The sequence below is a fragment of the Dermochelys coriacea genome, chromosome 3, assembly GCF_009764565.3.
Source record: "Dermochelys coriacea isolate rDerCor1 chromosome 3, rDerCor1.pri.v4, whole genome shotgun sequence".
In the NCBI taxonomy this organism is placed as follows: domain Eukaryota; kingdom Metazoa; phylum Chordata; order Testudines; family Dermochelyidae; genus Dermochelys; species Dermochelys coriacea.
The window spans coordinates 199,431,803-199,454,181 of NC_050070.1; the positions used below are offsets into that span (position 1 = coordinate 199,431,803).

General features: G+C 42.8%; 1 protein-coding gene across 8 annotated transcripts in view; it reads left to right on the forward strand.

Moving 5' to 3' along the window:
• TASP1 (taspase 1) overlaps window positions 1-22,040 on the forward strand; it is a 223,086-nt gene extending 201,046 nt beyond the window's left edge. For 3 of the 8 annotated variants that reach the window (XM_043512087.1, XM_043512088.1, XM_043512089.1), the window contains one exon: window positions 20,097-22,031. In XM_043512087.1, coding sequence (XP_043368022.1) covers window positions 20,097-20,267 — 171 coding nt within the window. In that variant the 3' untranslated portion in view covers window positions 20,268-22,031. Of the gene's footprint in view, window positions 1-20,096 lie in introns of all 8 variants that reach the window. The other 5 variants (XM_043512094.1, XM_043512096.1, XM_043512097.1 and 2 more) reach the window with 3 other exon arrangements.
• The last annotated feature ends 339 nt before the right edge of the window (window positions 22,041-22,379 follow it).

The window sequence follows — 22,379 nt, forward strand, 5'->3', positions numbered from 1 at the left end:
TATTGCTGTGTATCCTTATATCTTAATGTCTGCCTTTATTTCAAGGGTGAGATTGATTTCCTGGGGTTCAGTCTCCTTTCTTATCCAGGGGGCCCACTCTGGTCTTGAAGGTGTTCCCATGTGTGTGTGTTCTAATGTGACGCTTTCTACTGCAATTTTACAACGTCAGTGTTCTCTTCCTGCAGCCTCTGATACAAATGAATAGCCCATTGAACTGGGCCCACACCTGGTTTGATGTGTTGGCCTATTTTCTTTGTCTTGAGAAAACATGTTTATCAACTCCCCCTGACATGCCTGGTGTAAACACATTTTAGTCACAGACTTTAAAGCATAATATCAGGGAGCATCCATAATTCCATGTTCGGCATTGTCACATACATTTCACAAGGATATTATTGGCCAGTTTGTTATTTCCTTTTTAATGATACCTCACAGGGCATATTTTTAATAACTATTGTTGCAGTAGTGTATAGGGTGTGAGTACAGGGTGCCTAGGGTCACAGTGTAGCCTTTGAGTGGCTAGAGTTCATTTCATTGCCCTTCTCCAGTGCCCAAAAAAACCCAACTACCCCCCAAAAAGCAGCTGGAGACCCAGAGTTCAGTCTCAAAGGATTTTCAGCAAGGATTGCACAGGGTCAGTCTCCCCACATTCAAGTCCCAAAAAGAACAAAAGAAATGAATGTAACTAAGTATCAACTTTATAAAATCTTATGCTAAAGCAACATAATAAATAATAACTTAATTTTTACAACATAACATGGCTATTTTATCATCCACATACCTTATCTCCACATAATGCATAAACATAAATAAAGAAAACAAATTAAATCTGAACAGGTCAGTCCCCACAGAAACATAGTGAGAAGAAACTCAGAGTTCCCAAAAGCTTAGGTTGAGTTCACTTAAATCTCAGTTAGAGTCTGCAGTCACCAAATCTATACAGTCTGCTGAGTCAGAAACAACATCTTCCGTCCACTTGCGTGTAGGAATCTTCAGCTGGAATCCATGAAGACTCTTCCTCTTCCTCCACTGAAATCACTTTTAGCCAGTCAGCTAACTGATTAACCAACCACCCACTTAAATATTGCTTTCTGCTCCTGGGCTGAGTTTCTGCCAGACTTGGCAGGTCTTGCCCACATGCTCAGGAGACAACTGATTTAGGGTTGGGAAGGAATTTTCCCCTGGGTCAGATTGGCAGAGACCATGGGGGGTTTTTTTTGCCTTCCTCTGCAGCATGGGGCATGAGTCACTTGCAGGTTTAAACTAGTGTAAATGCTGGATTCTCTGTAACATGCAGTCTTTAACCCATGATTTGAGGTCTTCAATAACTCAGCCAGAGGTTAGGGATCTATTACAGGAAGGGGTGAAGTTCTGTGGCCTGCAATGTGCAGGAGATCAGACTAGATGATCACAATGGTCCCTTCTGACGTTAAAGTCTATGAGCCCACATAGGGCATGTGGCCTTTGTAAAGCAGCTGTCATGACTGCTTGCCCTCATGGCGTCTGAGTCCTGCTCCAGGGAACCTATTGAGCATACCCCAAATTACCACACCCACCTCCAGATACTTCTGGATGTGGAGTTCTAAATTTGCTTAGCAACAAAACTCAGAACTCACTCCTATCCCTCCCCAAAAAAGATCTCTTAAAGAGATATCCCCCTATTAGGTGCATGGGTTATAACAGCATCATCCATAGGTAAGGCTATGATTTAATCATGGGTATTTTTAGTAAAAGTCATGGACAGACCAATGACCTGTCCACGACTTGTACTATAAATACCCATGACTAAATCTTAGCTGCGGGGGCTGCTGGTCTGGGGAGGGGAGCCCTGGGACCAGCGGGCACCAGCTGCCCCTGGGGCCGCTCACCCACAGCTGCTCCAGCTGCCCCTGGGACTGCTGCTGGAGGCCACTGAGCTGTGGCTGCTCCCGCCGCCCGCAGGACTGCTGCTCAGGTGATCCCCAGGGCCAGCTGCACTGACCACTGCTCGGGCAGTCCCCGGGGCCAGCTGTCTGGGGCTGCCCGAGCAGCGGCCGGCGTGTCTGGCTGTGGGTCCAGCTGCTTGTGTGGGATCAGCCACACTGGCTGCTGCAGAAGTCACGGAGGTTGCGGAAAGTCACAGAATTTGTGACTTCCGTGACAGACACGGAGCCCTATCCATAGGTGATGGCTGCCGCTCTTAACAGATGATTGTATCATCTGATGCATATCTTGTTTCACTTACCATATTCCAATTTAACTCTATTTATTTGAAGTGCAAATTGAAAGGAGTTATCTGGCCAAACCTGCCCCAGAAGTCATCTGCCAAGTCATAGAACAGATAAGAGTCTTCCTATTAATAGCACTGCAAAATTTTGAGCAGCCAATGCACTTATAGTGCTCTGCATAACAAAACAGACAGGGATGTAGTAAGATAAACATGAGTAACTTTAAAGAAAAATCAGTTTACATTCATCTGTTCTTTCACCAGTTTGTGTATTCAAAAAGTACCGCATTTTTCCAAATCCAGATTTCAATGCACACTGCAAACTGTAGTTAGCAGTATATAATTTATTGCATACTCAGGTGGTCATTTCACACTCTGACCTTTCATTGATAATCCATGGAATTTCTGCATGTGAAATGAGTGCAGAGGAGAGTCACAGTGCAGATAAGTGCAAAGACATTTTGCGATGAATTTTACCTGGTCTGAAGGGCTTAACAATGTCACAGCATTCACTGGGAGAAGGAATCAGCACTTTCCTAACAGGTAGCTGGGCCAGTTCTGTCATCCTCATGCTCTCGTGTGTTCTCATATCGCAGAGGGATTTCTGAAAATGACATGAGATTGCCAAAATGTATCTGAAGACACCTATCATCAGCGTGCACAAATTCTAAAGAATGCAACCCCTGGAGCTATGTGTGATTTCATCAAAAGTGACTTTCCAGCCCTGCTGAAATCTTTCATTTCTCTTGTGAAATCTGCAATGCTAAAGCAAACAGTTCAAGTGCCAGATTGTCATATACGCTCAGATACTTCCGTGTATTAAAAGAACCACAATCTATTGCTTCCATTGAATTGCTACAAATATATAAGCAGGTTAGATTTATTTAATTTAGCTTTCGCTCCCTTACAGCAGCAGCCCTTAAATTACCAAAGTTCTCATTAAAATAAACACTCTATGGTATTATTGCCAAATTCTGGTCCGTTGCATTGGTGTAACCCTCATGGTGTCAATGCAGCTATTCCGGATTTACACTGCAGAGTAGAATTGGATTGTGTGGGTTGTGGAGGTTATCACAGAACTTCCTTTTTGAATGAGGCAGAACTGTATTTTGTAGCCAACTGAAGCTTTTTGAGCTTCTGTGAGAAGTAGGGTGACCAGACAGCAAGTATGAAAAATTGGAACGGGGAATGGGGGGTAAAAGGAGCCTATTTAAGAAAAAGACCCAAAAATCAGGACTGTCTCTATAAAATCGGGACATCTGGTCACCCTAGTGAGAAGCTCAAGGGGAAAATAAAATAGGCCAGTCAGTAGTATGCAGGGGAACTAGGACAGGTCTGGAGAAAAGTAGATGAGTAGTATTCTGAAAGTTAATGAGTACACTGGAGCTGGCATGCTCAGTACTCGGACAGCCAAACTAAGTCCTCTATGTACAATTAGTGTCTTCTATTTTGTAGCTTGTTAGGGCTGGTGCCTTGCTCAATGAAATGGTAGCCAGATTTTGCACCAACAGGATCAATTAGATGAAGCCAACCATTTTGCTAGTATCCCATCAGGTGTTTTTCATTGCATCATCATAAATACACATTCCATTGAGTTTCAGATCTTTTATTTAATGAGGTACTTACGCTTCCAGCCCAACCTACAGTGTTATTGGCCAGTGTTACATTGTCATCCTCTTCTGACTCACAAAGAATAATCCAGAAAGTCTTCATGAAAACTCTTCAGCTGGAAGAAAACTCTCTGGAAATAATAGGTAAAGTCTGGATTTGCAGAGGCAGCATGCTTAGACTGGTTGGGAAGGGCAAAGGAGAAGAAATCTTGGCTCTAAGGCTCAATTTGGGTAGAGTTGTGGTGGCTTGGTCACCCTCTGGTGGCTTCAGTCTTGTGCTATGGAAACTAAACTATCCTTGAAAGAAAAAACTGAGGAACTGGCCCTTATGGAGGTAAGCAAAACCTTCAGAATGTAAATGGGGAGATGTCTACATGAGTCTGGAGACAGACTAAAACACTAGTCCTGAGAAAGGTGTAAAGTGCTCTCATTCACGCAATAGTGATGTTGATTCTGAAGCCTAGTGATGACTATTTTAAAGGTTAGCTATTTCACTGTAAGTAGGAGAGGGGAGTGTGGCTGCCATATTTTAAAGATCTGCACAGTTAGCTGCATCTCATGTTGGTGTCACAAGTGGACAGATCTTGGGTTGTGGATGGAATTTAGAAAAGTGCCACTACTAATATTTTTCCAGTCAGATCTCTGATTTGCTCTGACAGAATATTGTTCATGAGCACTTCAGGGAAGGAAACTCTTCCATCCCCATTTGTTCAAAGGGGAGCATGCGTGATCTGGGGGGGGATAAGTTTAAATTTTATCTAAGAAAACAGGCATTTCATAGAAATCTGAAACATTGAGTCTCTAAGGTAAGACTAAGAACCAAGCCAGGTGTTTGATATATGAAGATCTTTGAGAAGTACAATAAGTAAAAACCATTCTTGTTCTAGTGTCTAAGGAACTCTTGGCTTCCTGACAGAAACCTGTGATCTCAAGCCTTGTCTGAAGGGGGATGAATATTACAGCCAGGGCAAAGTAATGGCAGGAGACATGACCTCAATTTTAAGATGGCAGCAGCTTTTATTTTTTTTCCAGGCTCAGTGGGTTGCAGTCCATCTCTCTCAGCTGTCAGGCTCCATCCAAATGCTGCAGCCACTGCATAGGTAGCAGCAGCACCAGCTGTTTTCTTAGGATCCACTCTTTGGGCCAATGTAGTTTTCCAACCTGGAGGCTGCTGGCTCAGTCCAACTGCAGAGCAACAGCAGGGTTCTCCTCCTCCTCTTTCAGCAGGAGGACTGTCTGTATTTCACAGGGGCTCCCTTTGTACTCGGTGGCTCCTAATGAAATAACAAAGCAAGCAGAGGTTCCTTGCTGTCATTGATGGCGGGAGGGAGTTCAGAAAATCCTGCCAAACCTGCAGCTGTGGGGGCAGCCCAGCCCCATTAGGAGGTGGCTGAGATGCTAGTAGGATGTTTATTTCCCAGACTCCTGTGCTGCACAGTACAGGGTACAAGCTGCTGATGGACAGCTCTGTAACAGCCCTCTTTATTGCAGCCCTTGCTTATGGCACTTTCTAGATTTCATCCTCCTGTTTGATTGGAAACATGCTTATGCTACACACCTGACTGGACCCAGTTCTGGACACATTCTCTGATGCGCTCCTCCATATCACCCGTGAGATGGAAACCAGCTACTGTGATGGCATAGGAGTCTAGGGGGAGGTCACTGACAGAATCTGGGATATCACTACTGGGGAAAAGAGGAGGCAAGTTGGAGGGCTTTGCAGGGGTCCCCGTATTTGCTTAGCAGGAAAGGAGCAGTCACAAACTTGGGAGTCGATGCATTGCAGTAATGTTTTTGTATTTGCCAGTTTTTTAAAGAAAACTGAGGGAAAGGGACAAAACGGCACATACCAGTAAACACTTCTAACTCAGCATTGATATGAATGGGGCTGGGGAGCAGAGTTTGCACCTTAACTGAGGAGGAAGCAGGAACGGATTTGCACCTTTGCTGTTATTACTGTTTGGCTAGAATGGGACAGTAACCAAAGGAACAGATCTAAAGCTAAAATGTTCCTCAATATTGTGGATGCAGCTTTGTGCCCAGAAATGCAGGCATTGTTATTTGTAACCACAGTTATGCCCATTTTGAAAACTAACTGCTCTGTATATAACAGAGTTCAAAAGAGAACTAGATAAATTTAATGGAGGATAGGTCCAACAATGGCTATTAGCCAGGATGGGCCGGGATGGTGTCCCTAGCCTCCGTTTGCTGGAAGCTGGGAATGGGCAACAGGGGATAGATCTCTTGATGATCACCTCTTCTGTTCATTCCCTCTGGGACACTTGGCATTGGCCACTGTCTGAAGACAGGATACTGGGCTAGATGGACCTTTGGTCTGATCCAGCATGGCTGTTTTTATGTTCTGATGAGTCTGTACTTAATTATGGGTGCAAAATTGCACCCAGAATATCAGAGGCTAAGTTTGGGATCTGGCTAAAAAACCAGAGCCCTATTATTCAATCTCTATCTGAATATAAAAAGAAAATGAGTACTTGTGGCACCTTAGAGACTAACAAATTTATTAGAGCATAAGCTTTCGTGAGCTACAGCTCACTTCGTCGGATGCATTTGTTAGTCTCTAAGGTGCCACAAGTACTCCTTTTCTTTTTGCGAATACAGACTAACACGGCTGCTACTCTGAAACCTATCTGAATATAGTGTACAAGGCTTTGCTGGGATAAGCCAACTCGTGGCTGAGCTGTGCAGCAATGCAAAGGATAGAACTCTTCTTATAGGTGGCTCATAAGGGCTTTATTTGGGTCCAAGAAAATGCTTGTGAGGAACAAGCATGTTCTCTGGTCTTTCACCATATGCACACTTACCCAGTCGTTGTGCCTCCTCCGTGTGACTTCTGTGGTTACAGTTAATGAATCCCACAGAGAACAGAGTCTTCCTTGATGCAGGACTGTGTGTCCTCAGACTATTCCAAAGCCTGGTGCATTCCAGCAAGTCTCTTGGAACACAAGTCTAAGCAAACTACTGAAATTTTGTTTTTGTGTTTTGCAAAGATCAGACCTTTCAAACGTACATCACTTTGAGAGCACGTCTACACTAGAAGGGCCACATCGGTGCAGCTGCATCAGTGCAGACACTGAATGCTGATGGGAGAGCTCTCTTCCATTGGCATAATTACTCCACCTCTGCCAGAGGCGGAAGTTATGTTGGTGGAAGCGTGTCTCCCACCGACATAGCGCCAGTGTGGACAGATCTTAGGTTGTCGTAACTTGCATCGCTTGGGGGTATGTGTCTTTCTCATACCCCCTGAGCGATGTAAGTTACATTGACTTAAGCGGGAGCGTAGACCTGCCCTCAGTCATGGCATCCATTTAAAACCCAAATTTACCTCGCTTGCACAACACTTGGGGGTGACGCTGCAAGGTTTATTAATTTAAACTGATGTTAGAAATCTTGTGACTGACGTTATTGAACATTTTGACCTTAAAGAAGTTTGTACTATTTCCAGTGTCCTTCCGTTTTATGTACCTTTTCTGTGGAAGAAGGGTAGCTGTATGCGTAAGGTGCTGAACTAGGCATCAAGAGATGTAGGTTCACTTCAAAGCTCTGCCACGTACTCCTTGTGTGACATTGGACAGGTTACTTTGTCTGTTGGTGCCTCAGTTTTCCCCTGTGTAAAACGGGGATATTATTTCTCTGCCTCACTAGGGTGTTATGAGATTAATGTTTGTGAAGTATGTGTCACAATTCAGGGCAACTGCACCTGTATTTCCCCTCTGTGACCCAGCAAGGGTACCCACTCTGAGCTCTTGGCTTCCCAGTCATTGCCTTTGTTGGGTGAAAATGCACATCTTTCCCCCTCCTGACCAGTGTTTTTCTAGGTCGCACAGTTCCCTGCCTACACTGAATTACCCAGAAAGCCAGATTGTCTAAGCAGGCCAGCTCTGCCTTCTCCTTAAAGGCTATACACGGCATAATACGTTATCACACAATTTTTTCTAAGCAATCTCATTTCTTCTTAAGGCGAAAGCACTACAGAGAGAACATATTAAAAACAATAAAAGAATGTACACCCGTGCCAATAAACTTACCATTGTTCACCACCCCCATCTCCAGCAAGGGCTCCGATCAGGGTCAGACCTTCTGTTGTAGTGTGAACCAGATGTACTCCAACCTCTTTGAGTATTAACAGTCGTTTTATTCAATCCACACACATCTATCTTGGGAACAGCTCCACAGACCCAGTCTTTCCAGAGCTGCCAACAATGCACAACACAACCCTGGAACTGCCACAGTTTAACTCCCTGCCTATTCCCTCTTGTGTCTGGTGTATTATACACATTATAACAATTCCTCCTTTTTAAGTATTTACAACGCAACCCACAAAACCAACAATAATAATTAGTAGTGCAATTCAAATGGCTAATAATAATAAGATGAATAAATAGACATTCAGTCACTGTTCCACTGTATAATCCTTTAGATGAGTCGATGGACATTTCTCCCGTATAGAACACTTCAATTCAACCTCCACAAAAGGTAATTCTACCATCACTGCTGCATTTTCAGGAACAACTTTGAGTTCAAACTAGTCATTCTGAACTGTGGTAACTTGAACAGTCTGTCCATGAGGTCTATCTGTAACAGTTAATATGTGTCCAGCTGTCCTTCCAGACTTCCAGAAAATGGTGCTGAACCTAATTGGGCATTATCAGGTTGCAATTCCAGTGCTGCTGTACTAACATCTCCAGAGTTAACCACACTCCTTTTTTTCTGCTGATCCATATGTTGGCATACAATCCTGCCATCCCCTAGCATTACCATGTAGGATACTGATCCTGTATGATAGCTAGCATCCGGTTGGGATGAGGGTCAAAGTTTTTAGTATCAACAGCTTTGCCAGCAGTCAAACTTCGGTCTTTAGCATGTTTGTCATACTGCTTTTGCTTCTGTTGTTTTTGGTGTGTTTTTCCATTAAGTCTAACATAAGGTCTAACCTTGACCTTAGTTTCCTTCCCTTCTGCTGGGGATAGGCCTGTAGTGACTGTGGTGTTATCTGACAATTAAACAGGTAACAAGACATTTTTATATCTTTAGTACCTCCAGGTATTCTTTTAATACCCTCTTTAAATGACTGAATTGATGAATTACCATCCATCATCCATTTGATGATAGATGGTAAGATGCCGATGTAGCATGTTGTTATTTAGTTTCATAAATTTTAGGAATTCCATGCTGGTAAAAGAACTTCCATTATCTGATATAAGCATTTCAGGTAACCCATGGTTACTAAAACTGGTCCTTGATTTTCCTCTGGTGGGTTTGCTAATGGATGTGTTCATGGGATAGATGTCTACCCATTTGGCATGTGTGTCCACTGGTAATAAAAACATTTTCCCCAGGAATGGTCAAGCATAATCACTATGTGCTCTCCTCCAAGGCTTCTCTGGCCACTCCCAAGGATGGAGTGGAGCCATAGTAAGAGCTTTGTGACTCTCTTGAAAGACAGAACAAGACTGTACCTTATTCTCAATATCAGCAGCTATCTTTAGCCACCACATGTAATTCCAGACTAACCCTTTCATGTTCATAGTGTATTGTTGTGTCTGATGGAGCTCATCCAGTATTACTTCACGTCCTTGCTTTGGAATGATGACTCATGTTCCCCATAATACACATGCCTCTTGCACACCAAGTTCACTGTGTCCCTTGTAATAAGGTGTGACATCCTGATCAGCTTTGGTCTGGGGGGCCACGCACTTAGCATAAACTTTCTTCACCCCAAAGATAACAGCTAATCCTTCTCGATCTAGTACGTTCAGCAGATGGCAGTGTCCAGGACACAAATGCAATTGCTTTAGTTGGGATGATTTAGTTGGGGATTGGTCCTGCTTTGAGCAGGGGGCTGGACTAGATGATCTCTTGAGGTCCCTTCCAACCCTAATATTCTATGATTCTATGATTTCTGTGACCCATCCTCTGTCCACTGAGCTGAAACAGTGCTAGTTCAAAAAAGAGATGTGTTACAAGTCAAGATCGGTTCTTTCTTAGCTTGATCACAGACCAGGACTTCTGAGGCCTGCAGCAAGAGTTTAGAAACCTGAAACATTTGTGCCTGAGCTGATTTCCAATACCATTTAACCCACTTTTTGAGTAGCACATACAGAGGTATTGAAAGTGTTGATAATTTTGGGTAAAACTTACTGTAATAATTCAGCAAACCTAAGTAAGTGCTCAGCTCTGAAACATTCCCGGGTGCAGGGCCATCCCAAATTGCTTTCACTTTCTCTGTGGCTGTAGTCTCTGAGCTTTCACTTTATATCCCACTTCATGTGCCAGGAAGGAACATTTTTAGGCACAGACCTGCTTCTGTTAGCCTGTTTAGCACTTCTGCTAAATGTTGTAAATGTTCTGTGTTTGTGGTACCTGTGATTAGTATGCCACATGTGGAATCCCCTGAATTAATCCCTCCATGGAAAATAGCAGGGGCTGAGGACACAACAAAAGATAACCAATTGTATTTAAACAGTCTTTTGTGAGTATTGACAGTGATGTGCTGTTTGGAATCTTCCTCCAGGATGATTTGTTGTTAGTTCTGGCTCATATCTAACTCTGTGAGCAATTGCCAGCCAGCTAAAATTGCAGATAGATCCTTGGTTTTTGGAACTGGGTACTGTTCTAATTGTGAGGTGAGGACATTGCTGCCCTGGAGCCTTCCATAGTAACTTTTGGGAAAAAATTGAGCCTATTACTTGTGAAAGTTGTTGTCTTGAAAGTCACAGCGTTGTTAGTAAGATCTGGGTGATAGCGCTATTTTGGTTAGGGGTGTAATATTTTACATAAATGGTTATACCATTACAGCCTCTAGTGTGGGTGCAGTCACACGGTATAAATGTGCCTTTTAACCTGGATAGCTTATTCTCCATCCCCATATGGGAATAGCTATGGCAGCATAAAGCAGCTTTATACCAGTGTAACTGCATTCACACTAGGAAGTTCTACCAATTTAACTGTACCACAGTAGTTAGGATACTAGCTAGCTAGCAATCTCCTGATATCCCCTAATTATACACTAGTAACCTGCTGAAGTTCTCTGTTTATGTCATGGGCAATGGTAGTGCAAGTTTTCCCACAATGACCTACCAATAAACCTCAGCCAGATATGGGTGGGACCACTAGAGGACACTACACTCTCCTTGCTCATTCAGTCTTTTGAGTTCTTGGGTGAATTTGTCTACATGAGACAAATGGCGATTGTGAATTTTGTGATGGGATGCCTGTCTGTGAGAAACTCAGCTGGTACTATTGACCAGTCATCAGATAGTTAATGACATGTCACCACTAATGTCTTGGGCAGGATTTGAAATGGTGACCTATAGGTAAAAGGTTGTGGACTCAGACCCATTCTAGCACCCTTATGCAAAATGTTTCTTTACAGGAGTGCCAAAGCACTTTATCTCCTTTTTTTCTTACAAGACTAACGGGTAATTTAGCAATTGCTTGCTTTTTTTTAATGTTAAACTTTCTTTTTATATTGTAGAGCTTCAAACAAACAACAACATAGACTCTAGGGCAAATATAGAACAAGCATGGGCAAAGTAAATAATAGTACCAGTGCAATACAATGGGAGTACTGTGTATATGTGGCTATATGGAGGGAAGGATAGTCTTGGGGTCAAAGCACAAGATTTATGAGTCAAGATATCAGAGTTATATTTTATCTACTCTCTGTTAGAGACTCTTGTGTGACTATGGGCAAGTCTAACAACCTCAAATTCCTCATTCATAAAACAGCTACTTCAGAGGGACATTGCAAAGCCCTCACAAATCCAAAATGTTTGTGAAGTACTGTGAGGCCCTTGGAAGGAAGCTTTTACAGAAGGGTAAACTACTGCAAAAGAGAGAGACTAGATTTTGTGCATTTTAATTTGTGGAAAATTAGCCTAAGACATAGTACACCTATGACAAAAAGGAAAGATTCTAGTTCTGTAGAACCTTTATTTCAGTCTCATAACTGTTTTCCTGTGAAACAATTGACATGATACTTGCTGGTAGTTTTGTTCCCTTGTTTCCCTAAAGTTGACTTGAAATCCCTGGAAGCAATTTACAAGCTACTCTTATTCCATGCCAAAAGGAGAGGAGAATGGAAAAAGTTTGCTTGTTGCTGTGTGGTAAGAGTAAAAACAACACATTGGATCCAGTCCTACTCTGGCTGAAGACGAGAAGTTTTCTGTGGCGTTGAGGAAGTGAAGGATCTGGCCCATTGTTTGTATGCAAGTGTTCTTTACCACTCATAGAAAAGGAGAAATCTGGGCGCTAATGCCATTTGCAGGTTGTTGTGTTTGAGTTGCCATTTCAGTCTGTTACACATCTTATTTCTATTAATGGGAAACATTAGTAAAGCAAATCATTCCATCCCCTGCATCTCCTCTGCCCACCCAAAAGAGTGAAGAGTTCTCACTTGACACACTGGGTTAGTCCAGGACATCCTTTCCTTCAATATACAATGAAGTCCCACACATCTGAATTTCTTCCATTATCTCTCAGTCCCCAAGCCATTCTTTTTTTAATCATATATACAGTAGTTCCAAAAGAAAAGCATTCAAGAATCTGAGATCAATAGAGGTTTGTGTCTATAAAAATCTCCCCTCTTCACTGAATAACACAGAGCATTGGGAGCCAGGCTGTATTTATTCCAACACCATTGTGGATTTTCAAATCATGGTCTCCCTTTGTGATATACTCGAGGCAGCCCATTAGCATCTCACTCAGGGTGGAAGTTACAAAGGTTACCGATGCTGCTAGGTCTCAGAAGAGGAGGATGGAGAGAGGTGTGTCTCTTTGCCCAGATTGTACGTCTCTCACAGACCTGTTCTTAAGTCGACATGGTGATCAATAAAAAGCATCATGGGTTGATCTGTTTGGCTTCTTGTGTAGGTGTCTCATTCAATAAAGACCAGTTCTTCCCAGCCCTTAGCTATGCTTTCTTGATGCTGAGCTGCTTTTTGTGGGTTGTTTTTTTTTTTTAGGTTTGCTTTTATTTACTTGTGCAGGATGAGGAAGTGGCAATAGTCTTTGTCCAGAAGCCAAAGATGAAAGAAAAGGAAAGTGTAATTAATATGCTCCCCTTTACTGGGATTTACCAAAAGAGAGACTAACTCTTGAGAATCCAAGAGATCACTTCCAGCCAGGTGCTCTAAAGGAGGTCTCTGTGATATGTCACACTGGTGAAATGGTAGCTGCCAGCCACACTAAGTCATGCGGTGATTCCTTCAAATCGTGTAAATGAAGCAGCACTGAGCAATGTGACTGGTTGGGTGTGAAACGTCCAAAGACAGCAAGGTGCTGGCGGACGTGGTTTTAGCAGTTTGGTAGGTGGCAGCCAAGTTAGCACTGAAGCAGTGCCCCAGCGTGGTGGAGGGGATAATGTCTTAGACGAGACGTAACACCAGAGTCCCAGCTGCTTGCTGTAGCACTACTTTGGCTTTGTACTAGACTTTGAATTAAAATTGCCTGCAGTTGTTGCAGCTCCACTGGAAGTAGCAGCAATAGGAAAGCTGGTGTAGACTAGGTGTCAGCAGCTGTTGGCATTTTTTAGGAGTTGGCCCACACTGGCACTCTCGTAAATGGTCCAACATTGCCAATACCTGGGTCCCTGTTTACACTGAAGTCCCTCTTAAAGACCCACACCTACCATGCTGCCAACAGTGATTCTCAATTGATCTGTATGTAAGCTGCCTTTTGTTGTTCCCCTTCCCTGACTCTGTCACTAGGCTGTGAGCTCCTGGGGGTAGGAATTGTCCTGAAGTGTTTGGAAAGTACCTATCATATAGTAGTAATGGTGGGAACTTTTAAGGAAGATAGTCCACTGGGAGTGCAGAAGCAGTGGTATTGTACAAAGATCCCATTTTAACAGAGGCTGTATTCTCATTCTTCAATTCCATCACGGGGTAACCGGAGTCATGACACCCATTAGTTAACTTAGAACCAAATTCTGCCTTTCTCCCTTTGACTTGAAGGCTATGGTGTGAGCGGAATTTGGAGTCCCACTGAATCCTTTACAGAGACAATTGCCAGGAACCATGCAGAGGGGCAGCCCTGTCCTACAATGACAGCAGCCTGGTCTAGTACCCTGCTGCTGTCGGGAAGCAGCTTGAGGGAACACCATCTCACCCAGCATAGGGGGCTCCCACAAGCGCTGCTCTGAAACAGGACTAAGCCCTAACATACCCAGGTGTCTGTCTGTAGCTATAGGCCCATATTTGGCAGTTACTGGCTTGGTCTCTGTTTCACAAGGCAGAACACAGGCCATAGTGTTTGACTTGTGTTTTCTGTAGGAGGGGCTAATTTTGGACCAGGCATTTACCTATGATCTGAAATATCCATTGTCACAGGTCCTGACGAAGTCCTTCCAGCTGTCCCAGGCAAGACTACTAGACTCACTATTTACTGCAGTGCTTCCTGGAGAGAGAGAGAGAGGCTGTTGTGTGTCCAGCTCAAAGAGGCTAGACCAAACTAGGTCCTCAAACTAGGGCCGCCACTTGTGCAGGGAAAGCCTGCCCTTCCTGCAGCCCCTATTGGCCTGGAGCGGCGAAGCGCGGCCAGTGGGAGCTGCGATCGGCCGAGCCTGTGGACGCGGCAGGTAAACAAACCGTCCCAGCCCGCCAGGGACTTTCCCTGCACAAGCGGTGGCCCTGGTTTGGGAACCATTGGGCTAGACTCCTCTCACCTAAAACAGGGCAGAAGGCAACAGCTGGGACAGTGGAGGATGCACAATACCTCGGGAGTGAGGTAAGGGGCACTCACTGGGTCTAGCCTGTATAGAATCTGGTTTTATAAGGTATCTTTGCCAATGTCCACCTGCAGTTGGAGTTGCGTGTTTCCTAGCTGTATGTAAGAGAGCTGGAACGCTGTGTTTCTTTGGACCTAGTTACTTTGCAAGGTTCAAAAACCCCAAAGAGTACATCACGCCATTTCAGACCAGGTCTGGATATCCAGACTCCTGCTGGGTAGCACCTTATTCCAGGCCAGGTTATGACTGTGTAGCTGGGCAATGGCCCTTTACTCTCTTGCATCCACTACCTGGATTCAAGAGGAAGGAGGGAGAGTGTCCTCCGTGGAGGTGGGATGGGATAGGATAAGGAATGGGTGGAACCTTGGCTGGCCAATGAACTGGTTGGTGTAGCTACACTGGCATGCTGGGGATATACACAGTTCGAAGTAAAGGACTAGGAGGGGGAACTTCCCCACTGCCTCCCTCCAAAGCAGGGGAAAACGGGGAATCACAATCTGCCTTCCTGTTTGTTCCAGGGCCAACACAATATTGCTCTGCCATTTGCTTGTTACAAAGCCCTCCACAAGCGGACAGTGAGGTCAGTGGGGCTACTCCTGGAGCAACGTGTTGGCTAACATGAGCAAAGGTATCAAAATTAATCCTGTAATAAGTAGCGACGCTGGTGTTTAACACATGAAACATTATTTGCTCTGTTTTAAAAGGGAAATACTGTCAAATCACTCCTTTAAAAATCTAGAGCCACCCACCCGTGGTCCTGTTAGGTTTGGCTGATTGAGTCTATTTAACATTGCTATCCCTTGCAAAATATGACATTTTGAATCCCGTATTAATTGTGTGTTTAAGGAATGAAAAGCTTCGCTGTGTGTTAAAGGCTTTTTTTTTTTAAGGTAGAGCAAAAGTATAGGAAAAATGTATCACTCCCTGAACTGATAGAAAATTAGCAAGGTCATAAAATGCATGTGTGCCTTTACCAGTGTGGCTACAGGGAAAACGAATAAACTGGCTACTCAGGACGTTGATGTTTTTAGCATTAGTCAAGGCATAGCTGCTGCTGGCTTGACTTACCACATCTCCTCACAGAGAGCTAAGATGGCCTGCTTGTCCAACCTGGGGCTAAACGTCATCCCTCCTTGCCGTCCAGTAAGGAACTGCTGTTCTGTAGCTTTGCTTCTGTGGATGCTGCGTCCTGCAAACCATTGTCATATCTGAGGCTGATCTAAAATAACGACTAGAGGGTTTCCTGCCTTTATTTACAAACACATACCAATATAAATATAGACACGTATCTATGAAACCAGTAATTACTTAGTCAACCCCTTAATTTGCTGAAACAGTGCAGGCATAATTGAAGCTGCCCACACACTTTTCTATTGGAAATTGCAAATGGATGAAAAAATTGGAAAAAAAAGAAAACCACATGCTCCGTCAGCTTTCACACAAATGTCATTAAGCCAGGCACCAATGTATGAGCTTACTGGCTTGCTGGAAATGGCTTTCTCCCCATCCCAACACAAACTGCTGCACTTTCTCCTCCTCTTGCCCTTCCCTCCTTTCTTATTTTTATGGGTTCTAAGGACTCGTCTACACTACTGGCTGGATCGATGGGCAGCGATCGATCCAGCGGGGGTCGATTTATTGTGTCTAGTATAAACACGATAAATCGACCGCCGATCGCTCTAGAGTCGACTCCGGTACTCCACCTCAATGAGAAGCACAAGGGGAATCGACAGGAGAGCATCTCCTGTTGACACACTGCAGTAAGTAGATATAAGTACATCGACTTCAGTTACCTTGTTCACATAGCTGAAGTTGTGTAACTTAGATTCCCTTTCTCCCCCTCCCTCCCCGGTAGTGTAAACACACACAAGAGAGACGGAGCCATTTGATTATGTTAAATAACACCCTGCACAATGACTTTCCAACTGACTTTAAAAGGATTGTCTAAAGGTGCCATTGCTGTTGAGCTTGCTGTTGAATGTTCCTGGGGTAATTGTACTGACCAAAGATAGACTCTTGCTGTGTACCTACAGATCACAAAACTAGGGCCCCAGTACTACTTGTAGGAGTGGGGTCTTATAAGTGTTCTAGCCAGCCTAAATGACTCCTTTCTGAGGAATGTCCTTGCTTCATGGAAGCCCCTGCCAGCAGGTGGACTCGCAAGAACTATCACAGCCCCAGTGCAGTTGAGCAATGGCATTAGGTGGCGGGTTAATGATTTCAGGCAGGGAGGCAAGAAATTTTAAAGGGCTATGGAGCTGAAGGTGCCTGTCCCTGGCAGCTAGCTCTGCATTGGTGCTTGGCCAGAGACAACAGGGCCTTTTGACTAGATTTCTTCTCCGCACAACTCTGTGAAGGGGGAGGAGCCTATGCCAGCTATGCAGGGGGATTAGAGAGAGAGGCCAGGATCAGGTGAGTTGGATCAGGAACCTCCTCGCAGACATTCCAGTATAATCTGAGGACCCCCAAACAATTCGTATAATTTAAAAACAAGGTAAAAGCGAAATTAGACTGTGGCCCAGTGACCTTCCCCTCACTGCTGCTCACACTGCAGAAGGGTTTACTTTCAGTCCTAGGGCTGTTGTAACCTCTACACAGTCCCACTATGGGGACAGCCAAAGGTAGGGGCTTGTGGCATGTGGGAGGAAGTGAGCTCATTAACACAAGCATCTCCCCAGAGCAGGTCTGTAATTCCTGAGCTTGGAGCTGTCTCCTTGGACTTACACACCAGGCCAACACGTCGGCTAGGCTAATGTATAGCCAGCACGTGTGGCCTTCTGGGATTTGAAGGCTGCGTCAATACTCAACTAGACAGGACTTGCAGGGGATATTAACTGTTTTCAGGGGGGCTAATAACTAGCTAGTTTGTTTGTAACTTTTCATTAATCAAAATGTTCTGGGTGCAAGTTAATTTCCTTTGCTCAGTTATTACTGTATATCCTCTCTCTCTCTCGGGCTACAGTTGCTGAGAGAAATGAATTGAAAGTTTTTCTGGAATCAGATAACAGCTTATCAAGGGTTGTAGTGGATTCTCCATCACTGGAAATTTGAAAATAAAGATTGGATGTTTTTTCTTAAAGATGTGCTTTAGTTCAAATAGGAATTAATTCAGGGAAATCCTATAGCCTGTATTATACAGGAGGTCAGACTAGATGATCACAATGGTCCTTATGGCTCTATAATCTATGAATTGCTCCATGCAGGGTCTCTAGTATCTTGGTATACTATTCTGAAATGATCTTGGGTAAACCTTTCAAAAGTGCCAGAGCTCCATTTTTAAAAGTGATTTAGTAGACTAGTAATTAACTCCCACTAATCTTATTGGAAATGGTACCATGAAAACCAGTTTCTCTGAGCTAAATAGCCTTTAATAATAAATTAATAATAGGTCAATCAAACTATTAAAAATTAATTGTGATTAATTGCACTGTTAAACAATAGAATACCATTTATTTAAATATTTTTGGATGCTTTCTAAATTTTCAAATATATTGATTTTAATTACAACAGACTACAAAGTGTACAGTGCTCACTTTCTATTTACTTTTAATACAAATATTTGCACCGTACAAAAGAAATAGTATATTTTAATTCACCTACTACAAGTACTGTAGTGCAATCTCTTTATTATGAAAGTTGAACTTACAAATGTTGAATTATGTACAAAAAAATAACTGCACTCAAAAATAAAACAATGTAAAACTTTATAGAGACTACAAGTCCATTCTGTCCTACTTCAGCCAATCGCTCAAACAAGTTTGGTTACATTTGCAGGCGATAATGGTGCCCGCTTGTTTACTATGTCACCTGAAAGTGAGAACAGGCATTCGCATGGCACTATCGTAACCGGCGTCGCAAGATATTTATGTGCCAGATGTGCTAAAGATTCATATGTCCCTTCATGCTTCAGCCACCATTCCAGAGGACATGCATCCATGCTGATGACAGGTTCTGCTCCATAGTGGACTGATGCATGTTCATTTTCATTATCTGAGCGAGATGCCACCAGCAGAAGGTTAATTTTTTTTTTTATGGTGGTTTGGGTTCTGTAGTTTTCACATTGGAATATTGCTCTTTTAAGACTTCTGAAAGCATGCTCCACATCTCATCCCTCTCAGATTTTGGACCGCACTTCAGATTCTTAAACCTTGGGTCAAGTGCTGTAGCTATTTTTAGAAATCTCACATTGGTACCTTCTTTGTGTTTTGTCAAATCTGCAGTAACACTGTTCGTAAATCAAACAACATGTGCTGGGTCATCAGCCGAGACTTCTATAACATGAGGGCAGAATAAGGGTAAAACAGAGCAGGGGCCGTACAATTCTCCCCCAAGAAGTTCAGTCACAAATTTAATTAACGCACTATTTTTTTTAATGAGCATCATCATCATGGAAGCATGTCCACTGGAATGGTGGCTGAAGCATGGCTGAAGGGGCATATGAATGTTTAGCATATCTGGCACGTAAATACCTTGCAACACCAGCTACAAAGGTGCCATGCAAACATCTGTTCTAATTTTCAGGTGACATTATAACTAAGAAGCAGGCAGCATTATCTCCTGAAAATGTAAACAAACTTTTTTGTCTTAGCAATTGGCTGAACAAGAAATAGGACTGTGTGGACTTATAGGATCTAAATATTTAATAAATTTCAACTGATATTCTGTTGTTTAACCGTGCGATTAATATTTTTAATCGCAGTTAATTTTTGAGTTAATCGCGTGAGTTAACGGCGATTAAGCGACAGCCCTAATTGATGATACCTGGTGCTCTTGTACAGTGCTTTTCATCAGTAGATCTCAAAGCACTTTACAAGGGAGGTCTGGATCAAGGGCTGCATTCCACTGACAGTGCAAATCACGGGGGGGGGGGGAAATAAACAGCTAATAAAAACTGTTTGTGATGCACGGGTCTAATCACATTGCCTGGAGCCTGAATGTATAGGCCTACAGGTTTTGTTAACATAATCTCACCATTTGAAACAGCAACATAGAGCCAGGTCCATTCAAAGAAAAGACAAAATTAAGGGTCATTTATTTAGCTGGAGAAAGCCTAACGGAAAGTAGAGTGGGCACAGGGGGCCTCACATAAACTTCTGGGAGGAGGGGGGCATAATGGCTGTTGAGAACTCGTCAAAGAATCTCTTGGACAGTGTCAAAAATCTTTTCAAAACACTGGTTGGCTAGGCTGTGTGTGTGTGTGTGCGCGCGCGCGCGCGGTACTTAGATATGCTTTAGTTCCCCCTGTTTCTCTTTGTTTTATATGCTTGCTTTATTCTATTGTAAACTACATGGTAAGATTTGGTCATAACTGTTTATACTGTGTCTAGCAGGTTAGGGCCCGATTTCTCCATTTGTTTAATTAATGAGACTGAGTCAAATCCATGCCTGGCTGAATGCCAGCATGTTAGAGTTACACCAGGGAGATATTTGAACAATGATCTTTAACAGTTGTTGAATGCAAAGATACAAAACCAAATGCGTTGTAATTTCAGATACAATAGCGCTAATTTTGCTTTTACTTTTTTTAATACAGTCTACAGTGATTGAGAATTCCTTCCTCATGGTCTCTGCTCCAGGACCAGTGCTAGGAAAATGTAGACTGATCCCGAAAACATTTGTAATGGGCTGCCAAAAGTTTCTCATTTTGGCACATTGTAAGCAGTGGGTCTTGACAGCTTTTGTGTCACTTCGTTTATTAAAATAATTTACCTTCCCCACATACCATATTTGTTGTGTGGTTGAATGTTCATGGTGTTTTATTAAAAACCTCTCCATAGTTCCACAAATCTTAAAATATATCATTAATTTGTGATTCCTCTACACATCTCTCTCCCAGAGAAACCTGAGTTATTGGTTTCATCCCATGCTGTTAGAAGTTGCTCATTACGTCACTTCCTCCATTTTCAAGGCAGCTAATTGGGCAAAACACTGGTCCATTTTTAAAGACTCCCTCCCTTTGTAATGGGTGATCCTTGAGATGCCTAAATGTTTAGCCCATCTGCTGTTAATTTCACTGGCTCAAGGCTCCTTACCATGACTGGACTTGCAAGGGTTTACAAAAACTGGTTTCTATAAAAATCCAGGGGACAGATCCTGAAATGAGGGACAGTCCTTTCATTTAGGGACATATGATGACCTGCCCTGATCAACTACTCAATTCTTAGGTGCCAGTTGATTCTGATAAAACCAAGAAGCCGAGAGATCTGCATGTTTTCCTTCTGAAATCTGATTAATCCTCATATAATAAACTGAATCCCAGTAGGTAAGGTTTCATGTTTAGTACGTATGCATGACTGACTGACTGGGACTCAAGTGAGCTAAATGTAGCTAGCAGTGTAGTTCTCGACAAACTAATTTAAGTGTTTATTACTCCTTTTCACACACTGCAATTTCCTTTTTCTTTAATGAGAATGCAGGTACCAACTGTTTAATTGTGGTTTTATTGATAGATTCACTTTTCATGGAGATCTGCAAGTTAAACATTTGCCTAGAAATAGTCTGTTTCCTGGCCATCACATTCCAACTACAGAAGCCCTGCATGTTAAAAATACCCATTGCATGAGTTATAGCAACATTTTAATAAATACTTTACAAAAATAATGCAAGTTTTTAAATCACTGACAACTCCTTATCCCTTCCCCCCCAAAAAACTCTTTAAAGAATAGCTTTTTCTGTATAATACTGTGCAGTCAGGATATGCTGGAAGGAAAAAGAATTAAGAAGGTAACTTATTGTACCCCAGTGAATATGTTCAAAAGTCTATATTCGTTTCTCCTTTTTAAAAAGTGCACTTATTTCTTTATAGCAGAACCCTTCTAATTACATGTAAGAATTAAGAAATCCCAGTTATCGCCTAGGTTTTTGTCAACATCCTTTTCCTTTTAACTGCACTCTTCAGTCTCAGCAGATTTTGGCCCTTTAGCCCTTGATCCTGCAAAGACTTACTTACACTGTTTCTTTCTTTGTACACACTGTGTGGCAGATTCTCTAGTGTGAATTGTCACGACTACATTCTCTTCCATGGAGCTATGACCATTCATAGCAGCTGTAGATCTGCCCCTGTACATAGTCCCATTGAAGTCACTGACTATGCACAGTGTGGGAAGTTAAGCACATTCATACGTCTTTGCAGAATCCAAGGCCTTATTTTGGATTCTTTTGGTGTAGCCCAAAGGAACATGGCAGCTGCATCTCCTGGAAACCCTACCACATATATACAGCTAACACCTGAGGGACTGGAAGGGCAATGGAAGCTTCATCTGAGAATGATTAATGTTGGTTTATTGACCTTCAGCATTTCTACCTGTTTTCTCCTCCAATAATCAAGATCTTTCCCTCCCAACAATCCTTCCCCTCTTCTTAAAGATATGATTAAATACTTTCATTAATACAGCTCCAATGAAAGTGTTTTTTTTAACAGCTGTGTTTATATTAAATAAGTTACATATAAAAACTGTTTATGAGAGTTTAAGCTTTTTGGCCCTGATACAAAAAAAAAACCCCTGTCCATGTGGCAAAGCAGGTAAGTTTGTGCTTATCTCTAAGCACATGTTTAAGTCCCATTGACTATAATGGATTTAAGCATGTGATTAAGTGGTTTGCTGTTCAGGGATAGATCTAAGCATGTGCTTAAGTGCTTTGCTGACTCAGGGCCTTTGAGCCTGATTCGCATTTCACTTCCCCTAACTTTACCCTGCAATTACGAACCGATCGTGCATGATTTAAAATCAATAGGAGCTTTGTTATTGACTTTAATGGGAGCAGGATCAGAGCTTTACTGATTTACACTGATGTAAAATCTGTATCAAGCCCTTTA